Source organism: Onychostruthus taczanowskii, unplaced genomic scaffold (genome assembly GCF_017590055.1).
Source record: "Onychostruthus taczanowskii isolate IOZ18803 unplaced genomic scaffold, ASM1759005v1 scaffold18, whole genome shotgun sequence".
Taxonomy (NCBI): domain Eukaryota; kingdom Metazoa; phylum Chordata; class Aves; order Passeriformes; family Passeridae; genus Onychostruthus; species Onychostruthus taczanowskii.
In genome coordinates, this window is record NW_024499017.1 from 13,028,856 (window position 1) to 13,053,396 (window position 24,541).

The following is a 24,541-nucleotide window of genomic DNA, read 5'->3' on the forward strand; positions in this document are numbered from 1 at the left end:
AGCATCCCATGGCTGCCTTCTCCTGCAGGACTCAGGGCTGTTCCCATCTCATCCCACCGCCCTAAGCAGGAGCCTGGCAGCACTGCTGAGGAGGAGGAGGAGGAGGTGGTAATACTCCAGAGCTGAGGGTCAGGATGGTTAACAAATCCTCCAACTTGTGTGTCTGGTGGGAGCCTAACCTTGCCCTTCACATTCCCTCCCCATCAGCAGCACCCCCAGATCCAACTCCCAAACATTCACAGGCATCAGCCCCACAACTCCAGAAGAGCTGACTTCCCAAACCCACTCTCAGCAGTATTTCTGTGCACGTAATTCCTTCTATTTCAAGTAAAAATAGAGCTAATCCAGCCCACCTCCCTTTGCAAATCACCCTCCAGACTTCCAACACAGCGCCCCCATGGAAGAGCAGAAGGAAAGGGAAAGGCCTGGTCAGGTTTGGTGTGTGGAGCCACAACAGCTCCAGGGATTCTCTGGATCCTGCCCAGCCCAGCTTCACCACCTCAAGCAGACTGCACAGCCTGGGAATTCTGCTCCCAAACTCCAACAAGAAAACTGATGATTTCGGGGATTTTTATGTGGTATTTTTTTGTTGCTGTTTGTTTTGTTTTTTAAGGGGCAAAACCACTTTTTCTTCAAAGAGCAAAATCACAATTTTTGTTTGCAAATCCCCTCTTTCCAAGGTGCAACCCCACGTTAGAAACAAACTACTTTTTCTGGTGGGAGTCGTTCTCGGAGGTGTAACACACAACCAGGTGGGAAGAAAGCTGGGATTCCTGGGCTGTTACCTGCAAAGTCCTTCACATTGACATCTGCACCCTCGATGATGAGCTCCTTGATGCGCCGGGCGTCCCCGCGGATGGCAGCGCGATGCAGCCGAGTCTCTCCTCGCTCGTTTCTCTTATTTACTTTATCTTTGGTTTTGGAGGCAGAGTTGGGAGTTCCCTTCTGACAAACTGTAGACTGAGAGGGATGCTTTGGTGTTGTGTCAACTGCAGGGAGAAGAGAAACAGCGTCAGGGACTGCCATTCCATGCAATTCCTAAGCCCTTAGAGGGAGCTCGTGCATCACGTTTCGTCTCTGCTCTTCCCAAAATATTCACCACAAGGCAGCAAGAGGCAGCCCAGGCTCTGGAGTGGATGTGAACAGAGCAGCCTGTGTGTCCCACGGAGATGGGAACTGCGGGCTGCCAGACCCACTGGAGAGCTGCAGTCCTGGCAAACGCTGTGGGCAATCCCGTGATCCGGGAGCAGACAATGCAGCTCCTCACACTCAAACCTCAGCTCCCGAGGGAAGTGGCCTTTTACCAAGCACATGTGAGGCCTCACGGCCTTGGGAGGAGACTGCATTTCCTGGGAGAACACTGGAATGCTCTGCAGCTTTTTCCCTTTTAGCTTTCCCAAGTAACAGCAACATAAGCAGTGAGATTGGTGCTTTTTTGGCTAAAAGCTGCAGTGTTGTGTGTAGGATGTGGATGTGAGCACATGGACAGCACGGACCCTCCAAAACCGGGGGGGAACTTGTTTGCAACAGATAAAAATTACTAGAACACAAAATCCGTGGTAAACACATTCCAGCTACTCCACACCTCAAGTTACAGCTGTGGTGGTTACACATCTTATCCCCTTCCAAGAGAAGAAGTATTAAAAACCTACAGAGGATGATATTTTGTCTTCATTCACAATCCTCCTTTACTGAGATAGCCTGAGAGGCCGGTGGGAAACACAGAGCTGAGGTGGAGGAGGCTCCCATGGAACCAAAGCTCCAGCTGAGCAGCCAGGGTGGGCTGGATTGGACCCGAGGGGCACTGGAAAAAGGAAGGGCAGCCAGAGCCACGTGCAGATCCCAGTGACACCAGACCTGGAGTCACCCACAGAGCCCCGTGGGAGGAGTGAGACCCCACAGAGCAGCAAACCAGCCCCCCTGCGCCGCGCCAGGGGTGGCAGCTCAGTCCTGGTGACCCCGGGAACCGGGAATTCCAGGCAGCTCCCACCTGCCTGCCCACCCTTCAGAACCAAGCCCCCCAGTCTCACCTGGGCTGTTTGCAGACTCTTCTGCTGTCATCTGCATGAGGAGAGCGACTTGCTGGCGCTCGGAGAGCGGGTACCCTGCCCGGATCCCCGAGAGGCCCATGCCGAAGAGCAGGCCAGGCTTCCTGGTGGCGGGCTCCTTTTTAATCCTCTTCCGCTCGGGACCCTGCTTCTCTGTGGGACAAGGACACAGGGACACAAGCCATGAATGCCACTGGAGCCCAGAGCCCTGCAACTGTCTGAGCATGGGACTGACAGATCCCAAAAGCTTGTGCTGAGGCAGGGATCCCTGTGCACGATCCCTCATGGATCCCTGATGGATCCCTGTGCTGAGGGATGGATCCCTGTGGATGATCCCTGATGGATCCCTGTGCTGAGGGATGGATCCCTGTGGATGATCCCTGATGGATCCCTGTGGATGATCCCTGATGGATCCCTGCAGTGGGAGCACTGGCACCTGGAGCAGCCACCCAGGCTCACAGCAGTGAAGGTGCAGCCAGGACATGCTCCAGCAGCCTCCTGCTGCTCCAGCAACCTCCCGTTCTCCTCCACCACCAAAGAGCAGCAGAGGAAAGAGGGAACAGACCCTTCGAGGGGCCACAGCCAGTGCTGCGCCTCCCATCCTGCTTCAGGAGCCTCCATCCCATGCCAGGGCACCTGGAGGAGCCTACTCAGACTGACACCACCACAGCATGGACCCAGCTGGAGGCACTGAACAGCATCAACAAGCAGAGCTGAAAGAGACAGGCTGGCAGCTCAGAAATGTGGCCATCACACCCATTGCCACCACCATCATCATCATCATCATAGCTAGGAGGCTGCAGCCAAAGAGATGTGGGCAGCACCAGGCTGCTCCTCTCCTCACAAAGTGGCTGCTCCCACCCGGCCCAGAGCATCCACCTGCCCTCAGGTCTTCTGCAACCATCTAAAAAATTCCCAAACGAACACGAGGGAAGGAGAGGGGAGGAAGAAACCCCGGAAATGCCTGGCTTGTCATCCCAAATCCAGCCTGATACTTGGTCTCCTAAATCATCCAGCTGCAAAGGCAGCTCCTAGTGAGAGACCAAGAGCAACCACCCCCGAACCAGAGGCACACAACCATGGAATGGCTGTGTGGGAAGGAACCCTGAACCTCATCCAGTCCCACCTCCATGGCAGGGACACCTTCCACTAGCCCAGGGTGCTCCAAGCCCTGTCCAACCTGGCCTTGGACACTTCCAGGAGTGAGGCAGCCACAGCTTCTCTGAGCAACCTGAAGGTGCCTCAGTACCTTCACCTTAATAAAACCCAACGATGCTGCAGCCTCTCCCCCAGCTCTGCTCGGGTTTCTTCCTTCACCCACCAAGCGCAGCCGAGGAAAGGTCTCTGGCAGAGGAGGGCAGCAGCGGCTGGGGATGCTCCGCTCCTGCCGCTCGCAGCTCCGCGGCTGAGGCACAGCCAGCTCCACAAACCCTTCCTGGGCACAGTGCACAGAGCTGCCAGCCTCTGCTGCTCAGGGCCCACCTGGAGCAATGGTTTCCATCCACCCCTGCTCCTGGCATACTGTACATTTTAGCAATAATGACTCTTCCAGGGAACCTCTCAACCAGAGAGCTCAGCTACTCCTCTTCAAAGCTCTCTGCTCATTGCCCAGAGAAGCTGTGTCTGCCCCTGGATCCCTGGAGGTGTCCAAGGCCAGGTTGGACAGGGCTTGCAGCCTGCAGAAGGTGTCCCTGCCCATGACAGGGGTGGGATGAGATCAGTCTTAAGGTCCTTCCCAACTCAAACCATTCCATAATTCTATGAAATGCAAGCCCTGGAAACATGTCTGCATTGAAGGCGAATCCCAGTCTACTCTGAAACCACATTTTGGTCATCCTGGCAGCTGTAACAGAGCTGGAAGATGAAATCAGATCCTAGGACAGTTTTTTAATGGCTTAAAATAAAATTAAATCTAGTGTGCTTACGGGAAGACAACTTTGCTGGGGTGGCTCCAGGAGCCACGCTGTTGCCCTGTGTGTCCTGCCAGGGGACACAGGGACACCTGATCCATGTGTGCAGCACCTCCCTGCTCCCTGAGACTCTCCAAGCTGCTTAAACCCTGCACAGGCAGGCCTGGCTTCCCCCATCCTTGGTCACATCCAGCCCCAAAGCCAGGCATGAAGACGCTTGAGGGGTCACATCTTGGCTGGTGCCACCAAGCAGAGTCCCTGAAGCACGTGATGCCCAGGGCTGCTCCGCACATACGGAGCCACAATTAGAATGGGAACATTTTCATTAATATCCCTTGGCTGCTGCAGGTTGTCAGCACGAGCCTGGGATTTGCAAAAATTGATTATCAAGTTCAACCGAAACCCCCCTAAACTCCTATTCATTCTGCAGTTGCAGAAATTTCCTCCTCCACAGAACATTTAACATTACAAAGCATGTGATCAACAAGATAAAAATAAATTGGAAAGCGGCTGCCGCGTTCTCGCTCGCTATGGGGAGGCAGCCGAGGACTCGGGCTCGTGCTTCCTGCTGGGAAGGGCTCAAGGCCAGCTGGATGGGACCTGGAGAACCTGGTGTGACACCCCACCCTAAAGGCCCAGTGGAAGATGTACCTGCCCGTGGCAGGGCGTGGAGATGAGCTTTAAGCTCCCTTGCAACCCAAACCATTCCACGATTCTGTGATTCTATGGCTCCAGTGCTGGCACCCCAGCGTGGGCAGCGTGGCAGCCCCGGGCTCCCTGTGTGGCACAATCCTCAGGCAATGTGGAGGGACCACATAAGCAAGATCCTTAATTGGGTCTGAGATGTAAGCAGGGGATGGAGACAGAGCTGCTCCCATCATCCGGTTCCCATCCTGAGCCCCAGCAGAGTGAGAGCCCTGCCTGGCACTGGGCTGGCTCTCCCGGCCCTGGCTGGTCCCAGGCTCACAGAGCTGCACGTGTGTTATTTCAGCCCAGAGGATTTTACTCAGAATCAGGCTTGCAGCAGATTTAAAGGCGTCCCTGCACAGACATCTCAGCTCGCTGGCTCCTGCAGCCTGCTCCTATGCCTCCAAATAACTGCGCCTCTGGAACACCTCGCAGCAGCACAGAGCGACTGGAGAGAAACTCTCCCAGTGTCACCCACCTTGGCTGACAGAAAAAAGCTTATTTGACACTAAAATCCCTTCAGCAAGCACCAAGCCCAGCAGCACGGGGGGGTGCAGGCAGGCAGCCCTCAGTGCCGGCAGCGGCGGTGCCTGGACCACGCACACAGATCCCAGCGGGAGGAAGACCATGGCAGCCCACGGATGCTCCATGAGCCCGGGATGAGCCACACCTCCATGCAGCTATTTTTAAAGCAGCTTGTTTGCTGCTTGCTTCAGCCCTTCTGCAAACCTCCCGAGCATCAGCCCTGGTTTAATTCGGGGATCCTGCTCGGCTCTTCCCTCGCGCTGACGCCAGCAGGAACCGCGTGCGCAGGCTTAAAGGGGAAAGCAGGAGCGGAGCCGGGAACTGCTCCTGCCTTTCACCACACCGAGCCCGAGAGGCTGCGAAGGCTGAGCAGGAGCAGACCCCCAGGACAAAGGGGCTTGAGCATCAGCTTGAGGGTGGTTCTCGTGCCCACACGAGACTCCGGGCAGTGCTGCAATGGGGAGGACAAATCCAGGGCTGCTGGAAGCGCCTCGGCAGCTCCACAGAGATCCCAGGGCAGATTGAGAGGGATTCAGTGCTGCTGGGCTGGCTCTGTGTGCAGACACAGGCTGAATCCCAGCTGAAACAGAGAGGGACAGGAGGAGAGCAGGGCGGTGACGGAAAACCTCTCAGAGGTTCCTCCAAGGCACGCTGCGACGCTGGCAGGTCGTGGGGACGCCGCAGCCGCGCGGCTCCTCGCTCCCCACGCACGCAGCACGCCCTGTAATGCAGAAAGCATCTGCTCCCGCTGCTCGGCATGACAACACACGCACGGGAGGTGGAACCCTGAGGAAAAACACCAGCTCCACACCAGCTCCACACCAGCAGCTCGTGCCGAGCGCCGCACGGCCACGGCGCTGGCCCCACCGGCCAGAGGGGCTTTGCAGGCGCTGCCGAGCCCAGCGAGCACCACCAGAGATCAATAGGAATAAATTAGAGCGGCACAGACAGCAACAGAGACTGCACTGCACCCCCGGGAGAGCAGTCTGCTCCCCCCCAGCCCGGCCCAGCCTGCGTAAGAGTGACTCATTGCTGCTGCAGAACTTGGAGGGCATTGAACGTTTTGGAGCATGTCGGCTCAAAGCAGGGCAGAGCAGGTCCAGCCCTGGGGATGCACTCCCAGGGCACCTGCAATGTGGGCCCGTGGCTCAGGAGTGAGAGGCTGACAGCAGCACGGCCCCACCACACGCCAAGGCTCTGGGGTGCTCCAGCACTGAAGGACAAGCAGGTGGAGAGAAGGCTGGAGGTGGCAGAAGCAGCATGGAATGGGAAGCAGCGCCATGGCACAGGTGGACAAACAAGAGAGGCAAGCAGGACAGGCCAGAGCACGTGGTGGTGAAGAGCTCAGTGAGGAGGGTGAGCAGGAGACCCCTGGAATGCAGAGGAACACGGCTTGGGCTGGGGGGACACCCTGGCACCAGGAGATGACGGGCACGCTGCACACAACAGACCAGGGGCACAGCCAAGAGCTGATCTGGTTTATCAACCTAGTGCCAAAAAGGAAAACAAGAGGAAAAGCAAGGTCTGCCTTGACAGAAGGTGCCCTGAGCAGCTCCCATAGAGTGGGGAGCTTGTTCCCACCTGAAGGATGGAGGACCAGAGCCAGAGCCTCGTCCCACACTGCTGGAAAGGATGGTGGAGACCTTGGCTGTGAGTCAGGAGTGGAGAAAAGGTGCCAGCAGGAGGAACAAGCCCCTTTATAACCATGTCAGTGTGCAGCTGAGCCCACCATCCCCAGTGCTCAGCTGGGCTCCCTGGGGATGAGGATCTGCAGGGCTCAACCCCACTGCCTGCAGTATTTTAAAATATAATTTGACTACAGGGGTTTAATGCTGTGTGACAGCCTGTGGTCCAAATCCAGGTGCTCTCCCTACATTTGTGGGCCAGACCCCACAGCTGTGCCCTGATGTGTAAAAGCAGCTCCTTCACAGAGTGGCCACTGGCTCCCAACATGCTGTGAGAGGAACCCAGAGGCTTCATCACAAACAACAATCTCCATGTTAAAAGTGAGTTATTCAGAGCAAGATCAATTTTCAAGTCCAGACCGTTCATTTCCCACGAAATAGAAAGAGCTGGAAGAGGGAGGACGGGGGAGGAAGGCTCTGGCCAGCCCTCCCCTCCTGGAGCTGGGGCCAGGACACTCTGCAGACAGCACTGATAAAAGCTCTTGTATTAAGGAAAAAGCCATCATTGATAGATTTTTGGTTCACAGAGACACAGCACACTGCAACCTCTCCCTCTGCATGTTAAGGAGGTGATGAGGGGGGAGGAGGGAGATTTATGGCAGCTCCCATCATAAAACGACCTGGTTTTCTGCGCAGCCCTTCCCAGATGGCTGCTGCACACGGGGAGTTTCTCAGGGTGATCTGAAGGCTGGTGTGTGCCAGGCTCTCCACACTGTACCGGCATTATGGAGCCCAGCTAGGAAGGGAGAAGCTCTGACATTCACTCTCTCCCTGGTTGCTAGGTGAGAACAGTTTCTTACTATTTTAGTAAAAGGACTGAAATGACACAAGCAAAGAAAGCCCCGCAGCAGCGCAGCCCCTGCGAGCCCCCAGCTGCACACACCGGAGCGCAGCCAGGCCCAGGGAACGGCACAGACACCACTGTGGGATGCAGATGCCCTTTTTAATAAGCCAGCAATTTGCTTCTCACGGATTCCCTCGCCAGCCTTGCCGAGCTGGGACTAACGAGCCCGTTCCCATGCCGTGTCACTCCAAAGACTCCAGCATTAGGCAAGCAGCAGCCGGCTCCGGGAGAGGATGGTTTGGGTCAGCTGATTCATCAAGCATTTTCTAACCTACTAATTAGCGTCACGTAACAACCTCGGGGGATTAGAGAGAAGGAGTTTGAAGCTCCAAGGCCAGCTCCTGCCAACCACATTCACGCTGGCCCTTGTCCACCACAGCACCTCCCTGGCCGGCCACGAGCCCTCACACCAGGAGAGCCCTCGGAGCCCAGACAGGTTGATATGCACAGACCAGCTGGGAGAGCTGGTGGGGTTTCTCCCTCCCTTATTCCTCCAAGAGCACTCAGGGGAGGAGATGGACACACAGGGAGAGAACTGGACAAAGAAGGAGGGACTGGAACACACAGGGAGGGAGTTGGGCACCCAGGGAGGCAGTGGGACCCCAAGGAGAGCATTTCCCCCAGCTGGGGACCACCAGCTTTGACCCAGCCTCGCTCAGGCCTTCCCAGCTGCCAGGGAGAGCTGTCAGAGGCCAAAATTATCTCACCACGCTCCGAGATTTGTATTGAGCCCCAACTCTCCCTGATGATGACTAAAGGCCTGGAATCCACAGCTGCACCTCAAGCCAAGGGACTCAAGTGACAGCGTGACACCCAGCTAAGGAAACCATCCGCAGCAGGAGCAGAGGGCACGCGGAATTCTGCGCCCCGTGCACCTCCCAGCTGCTCTCCAGCAGCATTCCCCGTCCCACTGTGCAGCCAGGGACCTGTTGGTGCGCATCCACGCCGGCACAGCCCGAGGCAGGTGGGGAGTGCCCGGCCCCACGCCGGCAGTCTGGTGCCGTTGAGTCAGCCGTGACTCAGCCGTGGCTCAGCGCCGCAGCCGCGGCACCGCTGCGCCGGCCGCCCGTGCCCACCTCTCCTGCCAGGTGCCTTCCCAGCAGGACTGTTCCCTGCTCCCTGCTGCCGGCTCTCTGCGTGTTTGTTAATGCCACAATTACCCAGTGCTGCTGGGTTGAAGCCCCCTCCCGGCGCGGCACACAGCCGGGGAGCTGCAGGCAGCCTCGCGCGCTGCTGGAGCTGCTGGGAGGAAAGCTGGGAGGAAAGCTGGGAGGAAAGCTGGGAGGAAAGCTGGCTGTGCTCGTTTGGCGGCTGCCAGGCAGCACGTAGGCTCTGGGCAGCGCCTGTGGATGTGGGGAGATGCCACACGAGGGAAGGAGAAGGAAGGAGGAGAGGTCTGGGGCACGGAGATGCTGCTCCCGCAGTGCTGGAGCTGTAACATGCACAGTCTGGAGGCTCACGGCTCGATGCCATTTTTTTTTTTTTTTCCTAAAGAAAGTTTATTTAGTTAACTCTGAGGAACCCAAGAGCCAGAATTGTTGCTCTAGAAACCATTTTGAGAAAGATTATTTTAAAAGACTTAGCTGTGAACCAACTGTACCCAAACCATGGGCTCAGCACGGTGCTGGCCAGTAGTGCCTCTGGGAGCCCACAGAATCCTGGAATGCTTTAGGGGGGAAGGGACCTCAAAGCTCATCTCGTCCCACCCCCTGCGATGGGGGGACACCTTCCCCTATCCCAGGCTGCTCCAAGTCCTGTCCAACCTGGCCTTGGGCACTGCCAGGGATCCAGGGGCAGCCACAGCTGCTCTGGGCACCTGTGCCAGGGCCTCAGCAGCCTCACAGGGAGGAATTCCTTCTCAATATCCCACCTACTCCCCAACCATCCTGCAGCAGCAGCTGCTGCCCCACACCTGGACCAGGTGGGTTGTGCTGCCCTTCCACAGGACACAAACCCAGCTCTGATGTTTCTCACCCCAGACATGGAGCACCTACGTCAAGGCTGAGCCAGAGCCATCCGGGAAAAAAGCAACACACACCATGCTAAGGAAAATGAGTCACTGCAACACATCAGGATGAGGATCCACGCTATTGTTTAAACACTTGAAGAGGAGAAAAATACCCCACTAGAGGCAAGGAGAGAGCTCTGCTAGCTCCCAGCTCCCACGTCCTTACAGCTGAATTCCACATGGCTGTGGAACATCCTGGCACACCCCCTCATGCACACACAGCAGCCCATGGCCACAGCCTGGGAAGCAGGACCACGTTACATAAACCAGCCGGGTCAGCCAGCAGCGATGGTGCAATCCCACTTCTCTGAGGGCTGGGAGCAGAGCTGAGGAGCAGAAGAGGCAGCAGCAGCCTCCCCCTCCTGCAGGAACAGGGGGTGGCTGCACAGCAGCCTCTGCTCCAGACAAAAGCCTGTCCAGCATGTCACACCTGTGTCCTCAGCCAGGTGCCACTGATGGCACCAGCACAGACCTGGGGGGACCCCTGCACCCCAGAATGTGCAGCTTCTGAGCACCACAAACACGTCTGCACCTGCCTCTAGCTCGAGCCAGGCCAAGGACCACACAGGCTTGAAACACCCCACGGTTGCAATGGGGTGGTGCAAGAGCAGAGCAAGGTGCCAGGAAGTCTATTCCCATCTCCAGCATCTGATTCCTGCTGGAGTGAACCATGTCAGGGAAGAGAAACAGGCTCCTGCTAAGCACCAGCCTGACTGTGCACATTGATTCCTGCTGGGATCTCCAACCCAGTGGCTGAGTCACTTCCTCCCCAGTCCCCACCTAACAGGTTATCTGCACCTCCCATACACCTTCCCAGAGCTTGTGAGAGCCCAGTTTGTCTTTAAATGGGTCTGTGAGTGCCAAGAACCCCTCTGGGTCTCCTCTGGGAGCTGGGCTGCTGCTACCCCTCAGCTCACCCACTTCCCCAGGAAGGATGAGCTCTGGAGAGGAAGGGGAAGAGCTCTGCAGAGGAAGGAGAGGATGTGTCTGAGATAAGAGTCACATGTCTGCAAAAGCACAGGGGCAACAGGGGAGCCCCTGAGCAGGGGGGTCTCATGGGCTGCTGCTCCCACCCAGCAGCCACAGCCTCTCCCAGCAGCTCTCTCTGCTCTCCTCTGCACTTGGTTTCCTTCTTACTGCTGCCAGTGCAAACATTTCCAACATCTCTGCAGCCAGAGAGAGACTGGAGCCCTGGGAAAAGCAGATCCCTGTCATGACATTCCAGCTGTCACGAGGGTCAGACAGCCCTGCAGCGAGTTTGGGCTTCAACTCTCAGCCCAGCACGGAACGTGGCACAAACACCCTTGACAAAGAGCAGCTCCAGCTCTGGCTCAGCAGCTCTGCCTGGCCCCAGCCACCCCACAAAGGTGACACCCCAAGGCAGACACCACAGCAACCCAAAACTTTACAAATGGCCAACACGTTTAAGAGAATTAATGAACATTTGGAAACTCTCTCCCCAGACAGGGAGCTCAGGAACACAAACCCATGGAGACACTGGGCCACCCTCAGGACACGTCATCTCCGTGTGTCCTGCCCCTGGAACAGCCCTCACTGCTGCAGTGGCACTCCTGCCCTTCCAGATCTGCCCTCCTGACTCCCAAACCAGAGCAGACACATCCCACACCAGGCCACCTGTCGGGTTCACCACACAGCACCACCAAACACAGCCCTTGTGCCATTTTCAAGAACATTCCCAACTTTTAGCCCGTTTTATCTCTTTACACAACCACTGAGCTTTACCTGGCCACAACTATTTCCAAATGCACATTTCTTTGGGATGTACAGTGAGGACCCACACAAACCTCTGCCCAGAAATCTACAGCTCAGCCCCTTACAACCAAGCAATACCATTTTCTCCATGCCAAAGCTTTGTAACAGCTCTTCCCAACTGTTAACAAATCCAACAGCCCATCCAGGGGCCTCATGCACCAGCCACTCTTCTGCTACAAGACTGACTTGCTTGACCAGATTCTACTTGCTGATTTTCCTTTGAAGACTACTCAGCTTTATTCCCTTGTTTTCCAAGTTCTCACAAGCAGACCCTGCTCCATGGCTCGTCCCAGCCACAGTTCCTGAACTGGGATAATCAGAAACAAGGAAAACAGACAACAGCTGAAGGAAGGGAGAGGGGGTCTCCTCACACAGCCATGGCTTTGTCCACCTACAGACATCACTAAGAACAGATGTGCACATGTGGAGCAGAGCAGTTCTCCAGCCCCTTGTCCACGTGCCTCTTCCTTCAATTAAAAACTACAGGGAACGACAAAATTGGTACAACAAATTTTGTACCACAAACATATGGAAATATGGATTGGCTGCTCTCTGGATCCTGGTGCTCCCCACCTGCCCAGCACCCAGGGTTTGAGAGTGGGATGTGGCATTTCCGTACCTGTATCCGAGTCTTTTTGATCTCCATTTGTTCCGACAGTGAAAGGCAACTTGCGTTTGGTCGCTCGCTCTTTCACCTCTTTGCCGCCATCGCTCCGGTCCAACTTTGGAGTCTTGGTTAGAGAAACTTTATCTTTATCCTGGAAAGGAAAGAGAGCAAGGTCAACAAGAGCCTTCTCCACACTGTGCTCACCTGACTCCCCAAATCCTGCACAGGCCTCATAGAACATCCCTTCAATTCTGCTGTGGGCTTGCCTCCACCAAGATACAAAGCCCTTCCACCACCAGAGAAGAGCCAGGCCAATCAAGGCTGCTGTGTGGTGCCAAATTCCAACAAATTCTTGTGAAAAACGAAGCCAACGCTTTGTGTGAAGCTGAGGATGCACACAGCTGCAGGCACAGAGGGAAGGCAGGCTGGGATGGGGGAATCTGAGGATTTCCAAATGCAACCACACCACAAGAAAGACCCATTCCTGCTTTGTATCAGCCCTGCTTGTTTGGGCTGGTTTGGATTTTAATGTGAAGCAGAAATGCTGCGAACTGCTCAAAAGCAGGGAGAGATTTTGAATGAACATCCCAAGCAAAAGTTACAGACACTGAGACAGGTGAGATTTTTCACCTGACCAGGGAGAACTGGTTCCCAGCTCAGACTGCAGGAGTCCAGTGTGCCAGGAATGCACAGCCCCAGGCCATGCCCTGTGTTTTTTAGTATGTGAGGAACTATTTTAAGTGAGCAGTTCTGGACTGACCACTGTGCCCCTGCCTGAACAACAAGGGCAGCACAAGCAGCTTGGTCACAGATCTGATTTCCACAAGCCAGCAAAACCCAGACCCTGCGCTTGAGAGGCAGAGTGAGATTAAACACAGGAACCTCAGCACACGAAATCATGCCAGAGCGTGGCTGGAAGCTCAGATGAGCCAACCCAGGAGCATTCCCTTGTTTAGAGAGGCACAGTCCTGCTGCCTGGCCCTGGCAGGTGGCCCCAGCGCCGGCAGTCACAGGACTGTGCTGTCACTGTCACCGTGTCGCTCCTTCCTCTTTCCGTGTGTGTCTGGAGGAAAGAGAAGCCCCTGAGCCGCCCCAGGGGGATGTGTTTGCATCCCTGCAGCACAGGGAGCGTGACAGCCCTGGGGCCAGCGGGGATGAAGGAAATGGGTTGGGGAATCCCTTTTTTGGTAAAGCAAGAGAAACAAACCTGCCTGGCAGGGCTCTGCGGTGGGAGGCAGCCAAGGCACGCTCGGAGCCCCAGCAAGGGCAGCCCTGCTGGAGAGCAGCGACGGGACAGAGCCCCCACCGCCAAAACAAACACTCCAGCATTTCCTCCAAACCCTCCACACTGAAAAGCTTTTGCTTTTTATGCTTTCTGAGGGGAACAGAAATAGTTCGGACTAAAAAATGATGCCACTTCTACTGCTCTGAGGTGGCAGTGAGGGCAGAGAGCTTCCATCACCTGCCAGGAATGTCATGTTGTGAGCAGGTACCCTGGGCTGTCCTGGTTCTATGATTCTATGAGAATTCTATTTTATCAAAGGAATAAAATAAAATGTGTATATTGCCTGAAAAAAAAAGCCACCAAATAAATAATGCACCTTTTTCTACCGTGGCCATACAGAGTCTGAACTTTTCCTTATATCTACCTGAATAAAGGGCATCTCTGAACACTTCAGACAGGAGTCTGTGAGGTTCCTCCAGGGTGAAGCAGTCAGGGCACCAAGGCTGTCAGAGTTCAAGAAGCATCTCAACGATGCTCTTAGACATACAGGTAGGTTTTCTGCTGGATTAATGCTGCCTGGGATCTCCGTGCACTCAGGAGTGAGAAAAAGGGCAGGACAGGTAAAAATACAGCTCATTCAGAAAGTCTGAATCATGGAATTGTTTGGGTTGGAAGGGACCTCAAAGCTCATCGTGTTCCAAGACTTGCCATGGGCAGGGACATGTTCCACTAGCCCAGGGTGCTCCAAGCCCTGTCCAACCTGGCCTGGGACATTTCCAGGGATAGCCACAGTTGCTCTGGGCACCCTGTGCCAGGCCCTCACATCCAAAGATTTCTTCCCGATATCCCACCTAACCCTGCCCTCTGGCAGTTTAAAGCCACGTTGCTAAAATCTCCCTGTGGGAGGAGAGACAGAGCAGGGGAAGCATGAAGAACCCCTCCTGAGAGCAGAGACGAGCCCAGCGTGGCCCTGGCAGCGTCCGTGTGAATCCTGGTGCTGGGCACGCTCGGGCAGAGCTGCCTCTGCATGCAGCCCAAGGCTGGGAGCTGCTGCTCCAGCCAGCTCAGCACAATTCGGCACCAGGCAGCCAAGGAAGCGCCGGCGCCGCTTTGAAGATTAATTCCTACAGTAGCACAACGATAACCTTTCTACTAATTGGAGCAAGGAAGATCCAGACTTTGCTTCCCCCTGGAAAGCAGAGACCTGCTGTGGGGATGCCTGCAGCAGTGGGTGGAACATCAAGGCAGCTGGAGAGTCCCATTCCTGAAAGTTTTCATTTTCTTATTTCAAGCTTTACTTCCCTAATTATTTCCAATTCTATAATGAAGAATGTTGTCCTTTACTCGAGTAAAACCTGGCTTCATTTTTAGGCCTTCTCATGTTTAAAGTAAGCTCAGACTCATTGGAATCAGGTTTCACAAATGGAACAAATCCAAATTAGAATCACAAAATCCTGGAATGGTTTGGGTTGGAAGAGACCTCAAAGCTTATCTCATCCCAACCCTTTCTGCCATGGGCAGGGACACCTTGCACTACTAGATCAGGCTGCTCAGAGCCCCATCCAGCCTGGCCTTGCTGTTGCAGAGAAACCTGTATGAACAGCCCTGTGTAAGAGCTGGGGCTCTCCAAGGCTGGACAGGAGTTTGGGGATGGGGAAGAGTCGAGAGCTCAGCAGCAGCAGCAAGTTCCCCTTTGCAGGTGTTAATAAAAGCTGCTTTGGCAAAGGGCAGCCAGCAGCTGTGAGTGCAGCAAAAATCCCCTCCTGCCACATTACACTTGCAGCAGGGTTACTGTATGAGTAACAACCCACCTTGAGCTACTCTTGCAAAAGTGAAAAGATGCACCACGAGCTGCTCTCAGCTGCTGCGGTTGGAGCACAAAGCCACCAGGAACTGGCCCCAGCAGCCACCCAGAGTGAGATGCTGCAGGCTGGGGATGGAAGGGCTTCTCCCACCAGCACCACAGCCCCTGATACCAATCTGCTCGGGGCACTTGTGACACACAAACTGGCCAAAGGCCAGTGCTCAGAGCAAAAACAATCCTGTGGGGTTTTTTGAAGCAGATTTCTGCAAGACAGAGCCATTTAGATGGGGCTCTCAGCAACCTGACCTAGTGGAAGAGATGACATGAGCTTTAAAGTCCCTTCCAACCCAAAGCATCCCATGACTCTATGATTTACAAAGCCATGCAAAGAAATGTGTATTTCCAGCCCCGTCAGACAGAGCCTGACTCGCAGCCCAGCGCTTGTGCAGAGACTTGCACTGCCAGCCATGGAAATCCCCAAAGCCCTTTGTTCTCCAAAACCAGCTCCAAGCATTTCAGGTGGTGATGTCAGTAAAAATTAGGCAGCAATGAACAAAACCAGCCCGGGCAGCCTGGGAGGAGGAACCCAGGAGGGCTCCAAGGCTGGTGCCCCGGGCCATGCCCCACATCAGACTCTTGCTGTGGGCAAACAACCCACGCTGCAAAAAGCAAATGCTGCCACAGAGGGACTTTCCCTGCACCAGTGGGTCTGTCCTGGCCCTGCCAGCGGGGAGGGAGAGGGGGCAGAAGGTTCCCACCCTGTATCACAAAAAGGAATGGACACAGTTTTACCCAGAAAGCAACTGGATGTGGTGAAAACCAAACAATTCCCTAAATGTGGGTCCCCCATAGCCTGCCCAAAGCCAGAGTACAACACAAGAACACACAAAATGCCAGAGAGTTTGAATTTGTGTTGTTATCAATGCTGCAATAAAATGTGGAGCGTGGAGGTGACTGGAGCTGAAGCCTTTGAGCCTGAGGCACCAAAGTTTGTAAGAAATACGACCCAGTGATGAGCACAGGCTGATTAACTTCACTGAAATGCCATCTCTTCAGTCACCCAGACACCCCTGCAGGTTTCACACCCCACTGGGTGACTCTGTGCTGGACACAGAGCCCAGCACTCACTCATCCAGCCTGGAAAACCCTGACAGCACTACAGATTCATTAGGAACCGAAAAATAAGGACCATGCTTCCTTTTCTGAAAAGGGAATAAGGGGAAGGAGAAAAACCTCACTTTTTTTTTAACCTCTGCCAGCTCCTACAAGCAAGAACTGGGGTAAGTGCTGTTCTGCTTGGTGCTCACTGCAGCAAAAATGCACTTTTGACTGTGCAAAAGGGAGCATTTCCCCATAAAGAGGCAAAGGCTGTGCTGAGCACACGGAGCAACCACGCAGCCAGGCCAGGCCCATCAGGAAATGCTTCTGACAACTGATATAACCCTTGCTGTGGTGCTCTGCTCTGCCTCAGTCATGAGTAATCTCCTCCTGCTACGGGGATCTGTGGATCTAGACCAGAAAGGAGAATTATTCATATATGGCATGCAGATTTTTACAAAAGCCTCCAGGCTGAAGGGAGCAGGAGGAGCCCGGGGGCTGCCAGCGCCCGCCCCGGGCAGGCTTGTGCAGCCTTATAAGGGCTCCACTAACCCTGGGAGAAACAGCTCCTCATCCAACAGCACGGAGCACCCAACGCCCTCAGACAGGCTCTTCAATCCGCTTCACTCTCAGGCCTGCATCCCAGCAGCTCCTAAGTCCCTCCTGTGGAGGGGCAGGGAGCAGGGAGCCAGGAGTTCCCTCCTAGAAGGCAGCAGCTCCTGGCCTCTCCTCCAAGCAGGAGCCCTCTGGAGCAGGGCAGCTCCCCTGAGAGCCTGCTACGGGATGGAGCACGGAGCTCAGGTGCAAAAGCTGCTGATCACAGAATCCTGCAATGGTCTGGGTGGGAAGGGACCTCAAAACTCATCTGGTTCCACCCCCTGCCATGGGCAGGGACACTTTCCACTAGCCCAGGGTGCTCCAAGCCCCATTCAGCCTGGCCTTGTACAAGTCCAGGGATCCAGGGGCTTCTCTGGACACCCTGTGCCAGGGCCTCCGCACCCTCAGAGGGAGGAATTTCTTGCCAATGTTCCACATAAACCTCCTCTTTTTCAGCTCAAGGCCAGCCCCCTTGTGGTGCTCAGCCCACTGCAGCACCAGGACCCCCCTCACCTGCCAGAACTGCAGAGCCCAGGCACGTAAAGCCTCTTTAATGCTAAATCAACTATTGACACTGAGGTCCCATTCAGAGGAGCACACTTGGCTGGCATCACTTTGCTCTCCCGTGCCCACGGCGGGTCCCCGAGCCTGACCCGGGCTCTGCCCTCCCTGCCCAGCCTCTCGGGGAAGCTGTGCCAAGGCCCAGCTCGGGCCTTTGAACGTGTTGACAAAGGCAAGATAAATGCAAGGCAGCGCTTGCTGACAGGCAGGTACAACAGCGTCTGCAGGGAGGAGGTCGAAGTGCTTTTCCCCTGAGTCACTGCTCCAGCTCAGCTTCAGAATTAACCAGAAACAGGGCAAAAGCCACTCGGGCTGGAGCTCAGCTCAGCCTCAGGAAGACAAGAGCCTGTGAGCGTCTCCTCTGTCGAAAAAGGCAGAACTGGAGGAGCAGAACTCTGCCCTGTCCCCTCTCAGTGGCACTCTGAACGGGAGGCAGGAATTGTGTCCTAGTTATTTAGCCAGCAGGAGATAACTCCGCTTCCCGGCGTGCCCCGCGCCGCTCGACAAACCTGCTCTGTAAATAACACGCAGCCTTTAAGCTGCCGGGAGTGGATGGAATAAAATGGGAGCTGATTCATATTCCAACTGATCCTCTCCCTCCCCAAGCACCTGCGCCAGCATTAAGCTTCTTACCCGGCGCAGAGCGAGCCTGTATTTACATATCCTGCACTGCTGGGCACTGCCTCCTTTGCCAGGGTAAAGGCTGGCGTCTTCCCGGTGCTGCCAGGCAGCTGTTCCCCCTCCAACATCCCCAATCCCAGATTCTGCCCCCTCCTAGAAGCCCCACAGCACTCCTGCACTGACCTGCACGTGCAGTGACACGGAGAGGAATGGGGCAGATGCCACTCCAAGGTGCTCCATAACCAAATCCTAGCTGGGATTTTCCTGGTGGTTATTCTGTATTTTTCTCATTTTGTCAATAATATGAGCTCAGTCATACAAGGAGTTACTGCCATCACTGGGGGGCGATTGCAGGGGAAGTGATGGAGCTGGGGCTCACCATGCTCAGCTGCAGCTCCCGGGCCTGGCAGAAACTCCCAGGGGAATGCTGAGAAACTGGAGCAAGGAGATGAAAGGGAAGTGGATGAGATTTGTTCCTTAGCAGAATTCAGTAGATGTAGGTTTTCATGTTTATTTAAAGGTAACATTTGCACAGTTTTCTGCACAGCTATTGACTGGAAATGACTGATACTGAGAAGGGGGGAAAAAGCTGAATGAGAGCAGACTGGGCTCATGCCTGGAGCAGAATGGGATGAAGAGGAGAAGTGTGAAGGTATTTATCCTTAAACTCAGATTTCATCTCAGTAGTTTCACCTAAGCCACACCAAAAAACAGACAACATCTCAGATCAACTCTCAGAAGCAGCAATTTCAACAGAACAACTCCCAGGCTGAGCCTGGTCCAGCGGTGCTGCTGGGGAAAGCCAGAGCAGCCACGCTGACAAGGACCTGCATTTCCACCCAGAGGAGAAGCTCCTCCCTCACCCAGCACACACTTACACTATCACAACATCACTCTCCACAGTGGAGTGCAGAAACCCCTAAAAACACACAGAACTTGCAAAAGAGAATCTTCCAAAGCAGCCCCTGTTGCTCAGCTGACTCGGACCCAGGTGAGCACAGCACTTCCCAGGAAGGACTGCAGCCACAGGGAAACAACCCCAACCCCGTCAGCTGGCAGAACACCAGCACACCAATGTAAATCCCCAGCTAAGAGCCCAGGACAGCCTCCTGCCATCTCAAACAATGCCATGGCTTCAGGCTCAAAGAGCAGCACCCCAAAGGAGGGCAGGTGGCCCAGAGACGTTACCTTTTTCCCCGTTTGTTTCTCCACCATGTCGTTGCTGAGAGAGAAATCTTCTGACTGTGGTGTTTTAGAACACCCACCCTTGGGCATCGTTCTGCCTTCCTTACTTGATCTTCATTTATGCTGCCATCGCCTCATCATCAACCGTCTGTCAGGAGAGAGGAAAAGGGAGGTCAGACATCTCAGAAGGATCTCTCCATTGTGGGGGGACAAACAAGGCACCCCCCATGGGGATAAATCCCCTCCCAACCCCTGGATGGCAACACCAGGATGGCAGAGCAGCCTCAAATGTGGAAAAAGCTGCAGCAGGCTCCTGCCACCTTCCCAGAGAGTAACAGAGGTGCTGCAAGGAATCACATGTGGAATCACACAGAATCACTGAACTTGGGAAAGGACCACTGTGCCCAACACCAACCTTGTCACCAGCCCAGAGCACTCAGTGCCACATCCAGGCCTTCCTTGGACAACACCTCCAGGGATGAGGACTCTGCCATCAGACCCTTCCAATGCCTGACAACCCCTTCCACGAAGAAATTCCTCCTGATTTCCAACCTGAACCTCCCCTGGCACAGCCTGAGGCTGCTTCCTCTCATCCTATCACTTGTTTCCTGGGAGAAGAGGCCAGCTCCAAACTGGATCCTGCAGCTGCAGACATGGCTTGTTTCATATGCAAGGAATAGCCCAGAAGGGATCAAATCCCACAGAAGAGCAACAGCCCTGCTGCTCTTCATGCACAGCATCACCCCAAGCTCCTGCAGCGTGCTCTGTCCTGAAGGGGGGACACACCCCGGGCTGGGACAGCCCTGCACCCCAGTTTGCCACGCTGAATTCCCAGCCACACTTGCAGAACTGAACAAATTACAAACCCCCCATTAAAAATGCACTTTATGAACGCGTTGCCATCGTGAGACGGGAGCAGGGAGCGTGGAGGGCTCAGTGTTCCAGGACTGGTTTGTCACAGCTCCTCACCCTGCCCTGCACCTTGGCCTGGGAAAGCCAACCTGGAGAGGACAAAGCACTCCTGCTCCTCCTGTGTTGCCTGGATACAGGGCTGGGAGACAACTGCTGTGTGAAATACAGAGAGGCACGAGCTGGAGCAGGGCTCAGGAACACTCAGGAACACCAGCTGCAGCCAAAGCCCTTTCAGGTGAACAAGAATATCTCCTCTCCCGAGAGCAGAGGCTGGAAAGCATCAGTGGAGCGGGATATCTGTGAGGAGTGACCCCCAGCAACCCCAACAGCAACTGGGCTCCTGGCCTGAGGCTGGAATGGAACAGACAGAAACTGTTCCCAACATAATTGTCACCTGCCAGCTCTAAATTGCACCATTTACATCTTACAGCAGCAGCTCTGCAGAGCTACAACTGCAGGAAATTGTCCAGGGAGATGAGAATTCTCAGACAGGAGAGAGAGAAGTATTGTATTGAGAAGTTCTCTGGAAATCCCTTCAAAATTTCTGTTCCACTTACGCCTCAGAGGCCTTGGGACACTTTGGGTTGTTTTTTTTTTTGTTTTGTTTTTTAAGGTGGTTCAGAGGCCCCAGGCCAGCCCTGAAGCAGCACAAATTCCCAGACCAAAGCAGCAGGCACAGACAGCGCTGGTGTTTCCAGCAGGAGACTCTGCTTCCCAAGGCACACTCTGGGATTCTCCAGCCCAGCTCCTCTGCCTGGCTGTGGGAAGGCTGTTATCCACATTTAGGAACAAAACTCTGGGGACTGAGAAAACACCTCCTCGTGCCCCCCTGCTCGACACGGGGACAGCTTTGGGACAGCCCACCAGAGCCCACAGGGTCCTCCCCATGCTGCACATCCACTGGGTCCCCTGCAGGAGCAGCTCCAGCCATTCCCAGCCCCAGGAATCTCTCTCTGCCAGGCATCATTAGCCAGCTGGGAACATGTATGAATTATTTCCCCTCGGTTTCTCTTACAGGGGCTCATTAAGGTGCAGATACAGGAGACAGGAGCGTGTGCCTGGGAGGAGGCAGGAGCAGAGGACAATATCCCCTTCAATATTCACTGCAAATCTAAGAGGTGGAAATCCAGATGAACTGCTGGGCAAGGGAAATTTATTTACTCCTTGTAACGGATATTAAACCCAAGCAGCTTCACCTCTGCTGACGATGGGACCAGCCACACTCTGCTCCCAGCAGCAGCCAAAACCCAGCCCCACGTCACCGCTCACAGCACCCCAGGATCTGCACACTGCCAATGCATTCCCAAAAAAATCCTGCCCACTCCCAAGCCTTTGTGGCTGCTTGTACCAGGGTAGGCACCTATTCACGTGGAGCTTCCAAAACCTGTTTAACTGAGAAAAGGCCAGACGGATGCCAGATTAATTCTGCGCCCCTTCTGTTCGCAGAGCTGACTCATTACACTTGGAAAGCCGGCTGCCTCTCCGGGTAAACACAGCCCTGGCCTGTTCCACAGCTTGCAGGGAGTATCACATTTGCACAACAATTACTGACAACGACGCAGCCCTCGTTTCATTTTTAAGCACGTTTAATAAGTTCGTTTCATTTTTAAGCACGTTTAATAGGAGTCAGAGGGGAGGCACGGATTCCTGGCTGGAAGAGCCTTCCCCAGCTCGAGACAGCATTTGCGGAGTGGCAAATCTAGGGCTGCAGAATGACAATTTGGCTTCAATCCCTCCTAATTTAGGAGCTGGACGAGTCACCCCCTTTCCACGATGCCCCTCTCAAGCTCACCTCCCTACAGGAGACAACCAGCACCCTTCCTGTTTCACAAACAATTAACTCAGCTCCTCGCAGGAGCCCATTACATGTGGCTGCACAATAGCAAGTGGGAGACCGAGTGAGCTCAACAGAATATAATCCCTCGTACTTCTCCAGGAAAACAAAGGAGCTGTTTACCCCTGGCCAGGGGCCAGCCCGGTGCACACCAGGCCCCCAGCCTGGTCACAGCAGACCCTGCTGCTGGAGAGGCTGGATCCCACACAACCCCCTGGGAAAGTGGTGAAGAGAGAGGGGGAGCCTGCCCTGGGATGGACTGGCCTGGGCATGGCAGCTCCTGCTGTTTCAGGATGGCTGGATCCAGCAGGGAAGGCTGTGGTGGTCCCAGCCCATGGAGTACTGCCAGCCAGGAGAAAGCTGGAAGAGCAGGGCTGACACCCAGCACAGCCACCCTGCTCTGGACTGGGGACCCTCCTGGTCCACCCTGCCCTGGGTGGGGGTCAGAGCTCCCACAGCACCCCGAGCAGCCTCCCAGAGGATGGAGGAACAGGACTCTCTGGAACACAACCAGGAGCAGGGCTGGAGCCGTGCACAATGAGCCTGGCTAGGAATGGCAGGGCTCTGCAGAGCCAGCCCCGGGCACACCCACCCACGATCGTCCCCTGTCCCCGCACTGGGACAAGCAAACAGTTGAAAATGGTTTTTGTTTTGCCCAGGGCATACCAAGTCCAAGCCACACAGAGAGACCAAATATGTCTGTGAAGGACCTCAAAAGGCCACGGTCCCAAAAGGGATGGAAGGGAAGGGGGTGTCATCTGCCCCGTGGAGGGAGGAGGAAGAGGAGGAGGATGAAAGCACTGCTGGCTTCAACCCCAGGACATCTGGGCAGCCGGGAGGCAGCGTGGGAGCAGTGGCACCCATTAGCCAGGACAGGCTCCCAGTGAAGGCCAAGGGCAAACTGGGACAGGGACAAAGAACAAGGACAAAACCCACAGAGAGACTCCAGCCCCTGCCAGACAACACCAACACTGGGCTCAACAGGAGAGCAGCTCCTCATTAACCAGCCCTATGGACATTTAAACTCCCCATCCCTACCCCTCCTGCTTCATGGAACCAGTGAGAAACACCCCAACATCCTTATCTGTGCCATGGGCAGGGACACCTTCCACTGGACCAGGGTGCTCCAAGCTCCTTCCAACCTGGCCTTGGACACTTCCAGGGATGGGGGAGCTTCTCTGGGCAACTTCCCCACCCTGACAGGAAAGAATAAAGAACATTTCCAGATGTATCTCCAAGGGGAATGACAGCCTTTCCTGGACCCAGCCCTCCTTCCCTGCCCTCCTGCAGAGCAGCCAAACTCCTGCCATTCAATCTGAAGCCACAACAAATGAGCTCATGCCCACGATCTGTGCACTGCAGCCTGCCTGTACCCCGCCAGCTTGGAGTAAAAAAGATTGTGAAGCCTTCTTTAAATGCCAGAATAGGAGGGAGCTGGCTGGAGGCTCCTGCCCATGCAAACCCCCCGATGCAATTAAAGCCCCAGACATTATTTGCACAGATCCAACACATTTGTTTGGTCTGAAAAGGTTGGAATAGGAACAAGCATGTGAAAAACGAAAATTTTAATACTTCAGTCTCCTTTTAAGGATGCTGTCTTAAATCTTTGAAAATTGCCTTAGATTAATAACTCACACCCACAATTTGACACTTGTCCCCCAGCTCTGGAAAGCAAAGGCAAAAAACCAAGAGCTGATGTCTTTCAACACACAGCACCACTGAAACCCAGAATGGTTTGGGTTGAAGTGACCTCAAAGCTCATCCCTTCCCATCCCCTGCCATGGGCAGGGACACCTTCCACTAGAGCAGGTTGCTCCAATCAATACCCAACACTTCAAGGGATGAGGCAGCCACAGCTTCTCAAAAACACCACTGTCCCAGCCCCAACCCAGCCCTGCTGCGTGCTCGGGCTGCTCCACCAATGCATCCATCCACCTGTGCCAGCACCATCCTCCACCTGTCTGGCCAACACGAGCCACAGTTAGTCCCTAAAGCTGCCTGTGAGCACCAGAAGGACGTGCAGTTTGGGGAACAAGGAACAATTGCTCTTTGTGCTCCAGCTCAGAGCAAAGTCCATGGTTTTCCACAGCGAGTACACACGGCCGGGAGCAGAAGGAACCCTGCAAACCTGCACAGCAAACACAGGTGGTTTCCTCAGCACAAAGATTAGCTATTACTGAGATAGAGCAGTGCAAGGTGCTAATTCTCAGAGGCAGAACTCAAACCAAGGAGGATGGAGAGCCCATGTTTCCTGGAGTGCAGGCGGTGGGGCAGCACTGTCAGCTGAGCTCACCCTGGTCTCACAGCTCCCTCATGTCCTCACCTTCAACTCCACATCCTTCCTTACCCTGGGGACCTGTTACCTGTTTGTTCCTGGCTTTTAAAAGGGAATTAAGTAACTGTCCTTTCTTACACCTTTCCAAAAATATTTATTCTTTACCCCACACATCCTGACCTCCTGATACCCTGCAACGACTGGCTTGGGCAAGGCTTGCTGCTCTCTCACACACCAGCCAAGAATACTGACTAAGCTGGAACCACAGAATGCCAGGCTGGCACAGAAGGGACCTTAAAGCCCATCTCATTCAGCCCTGCCACGGGCAGCTTCCCTACATCA

At 54.8% G+C, this 24,541-nt stretch overlaps 1 protein-coding gene across 5 annotated transcripts in view; it reads right to left on the reverse strand.

The window, feature by feature from the left end:
* ANKRD11 (ankyrin repeat domain 11) overlaps nucleotides 1–24,541 on the reverse strand; it is a 129,098-nt gene that overhangs the window by 13,425 nt on the left and 91,132 nt on the right. For all 5 annotated transcript variants that reach the window (XM_041400789.1, XM_041400791.1, XM_041400792.1 and 2 more), the window contains exons 3-6: nucleotides 19,182–19,326; nucleotides 12,100–12,238; nucleotides 2,031–2,201; nucleotides 786–989 (exon numbers count right to left, since the gene is read on the reverse strand). In XM_041400789.1, coding sequence (XP_041256723.1) covers nucleotides 786–989; nucleotides 2,031–2,201; nucleotides 12,100–12,238; nucleotides 19,182–19,268 — 601 coding nt within the window. In that variant the 5' untranslated portion in view covers nucleotides 19,269–19,326. The remainder of the gene's footprint in view (nucleotides 1–785; nucleotides 990–2,030; nucleotides 2,202–12,099; nucleotides 12,239–19,181; nucleotides 19,327–24,541) is intronic.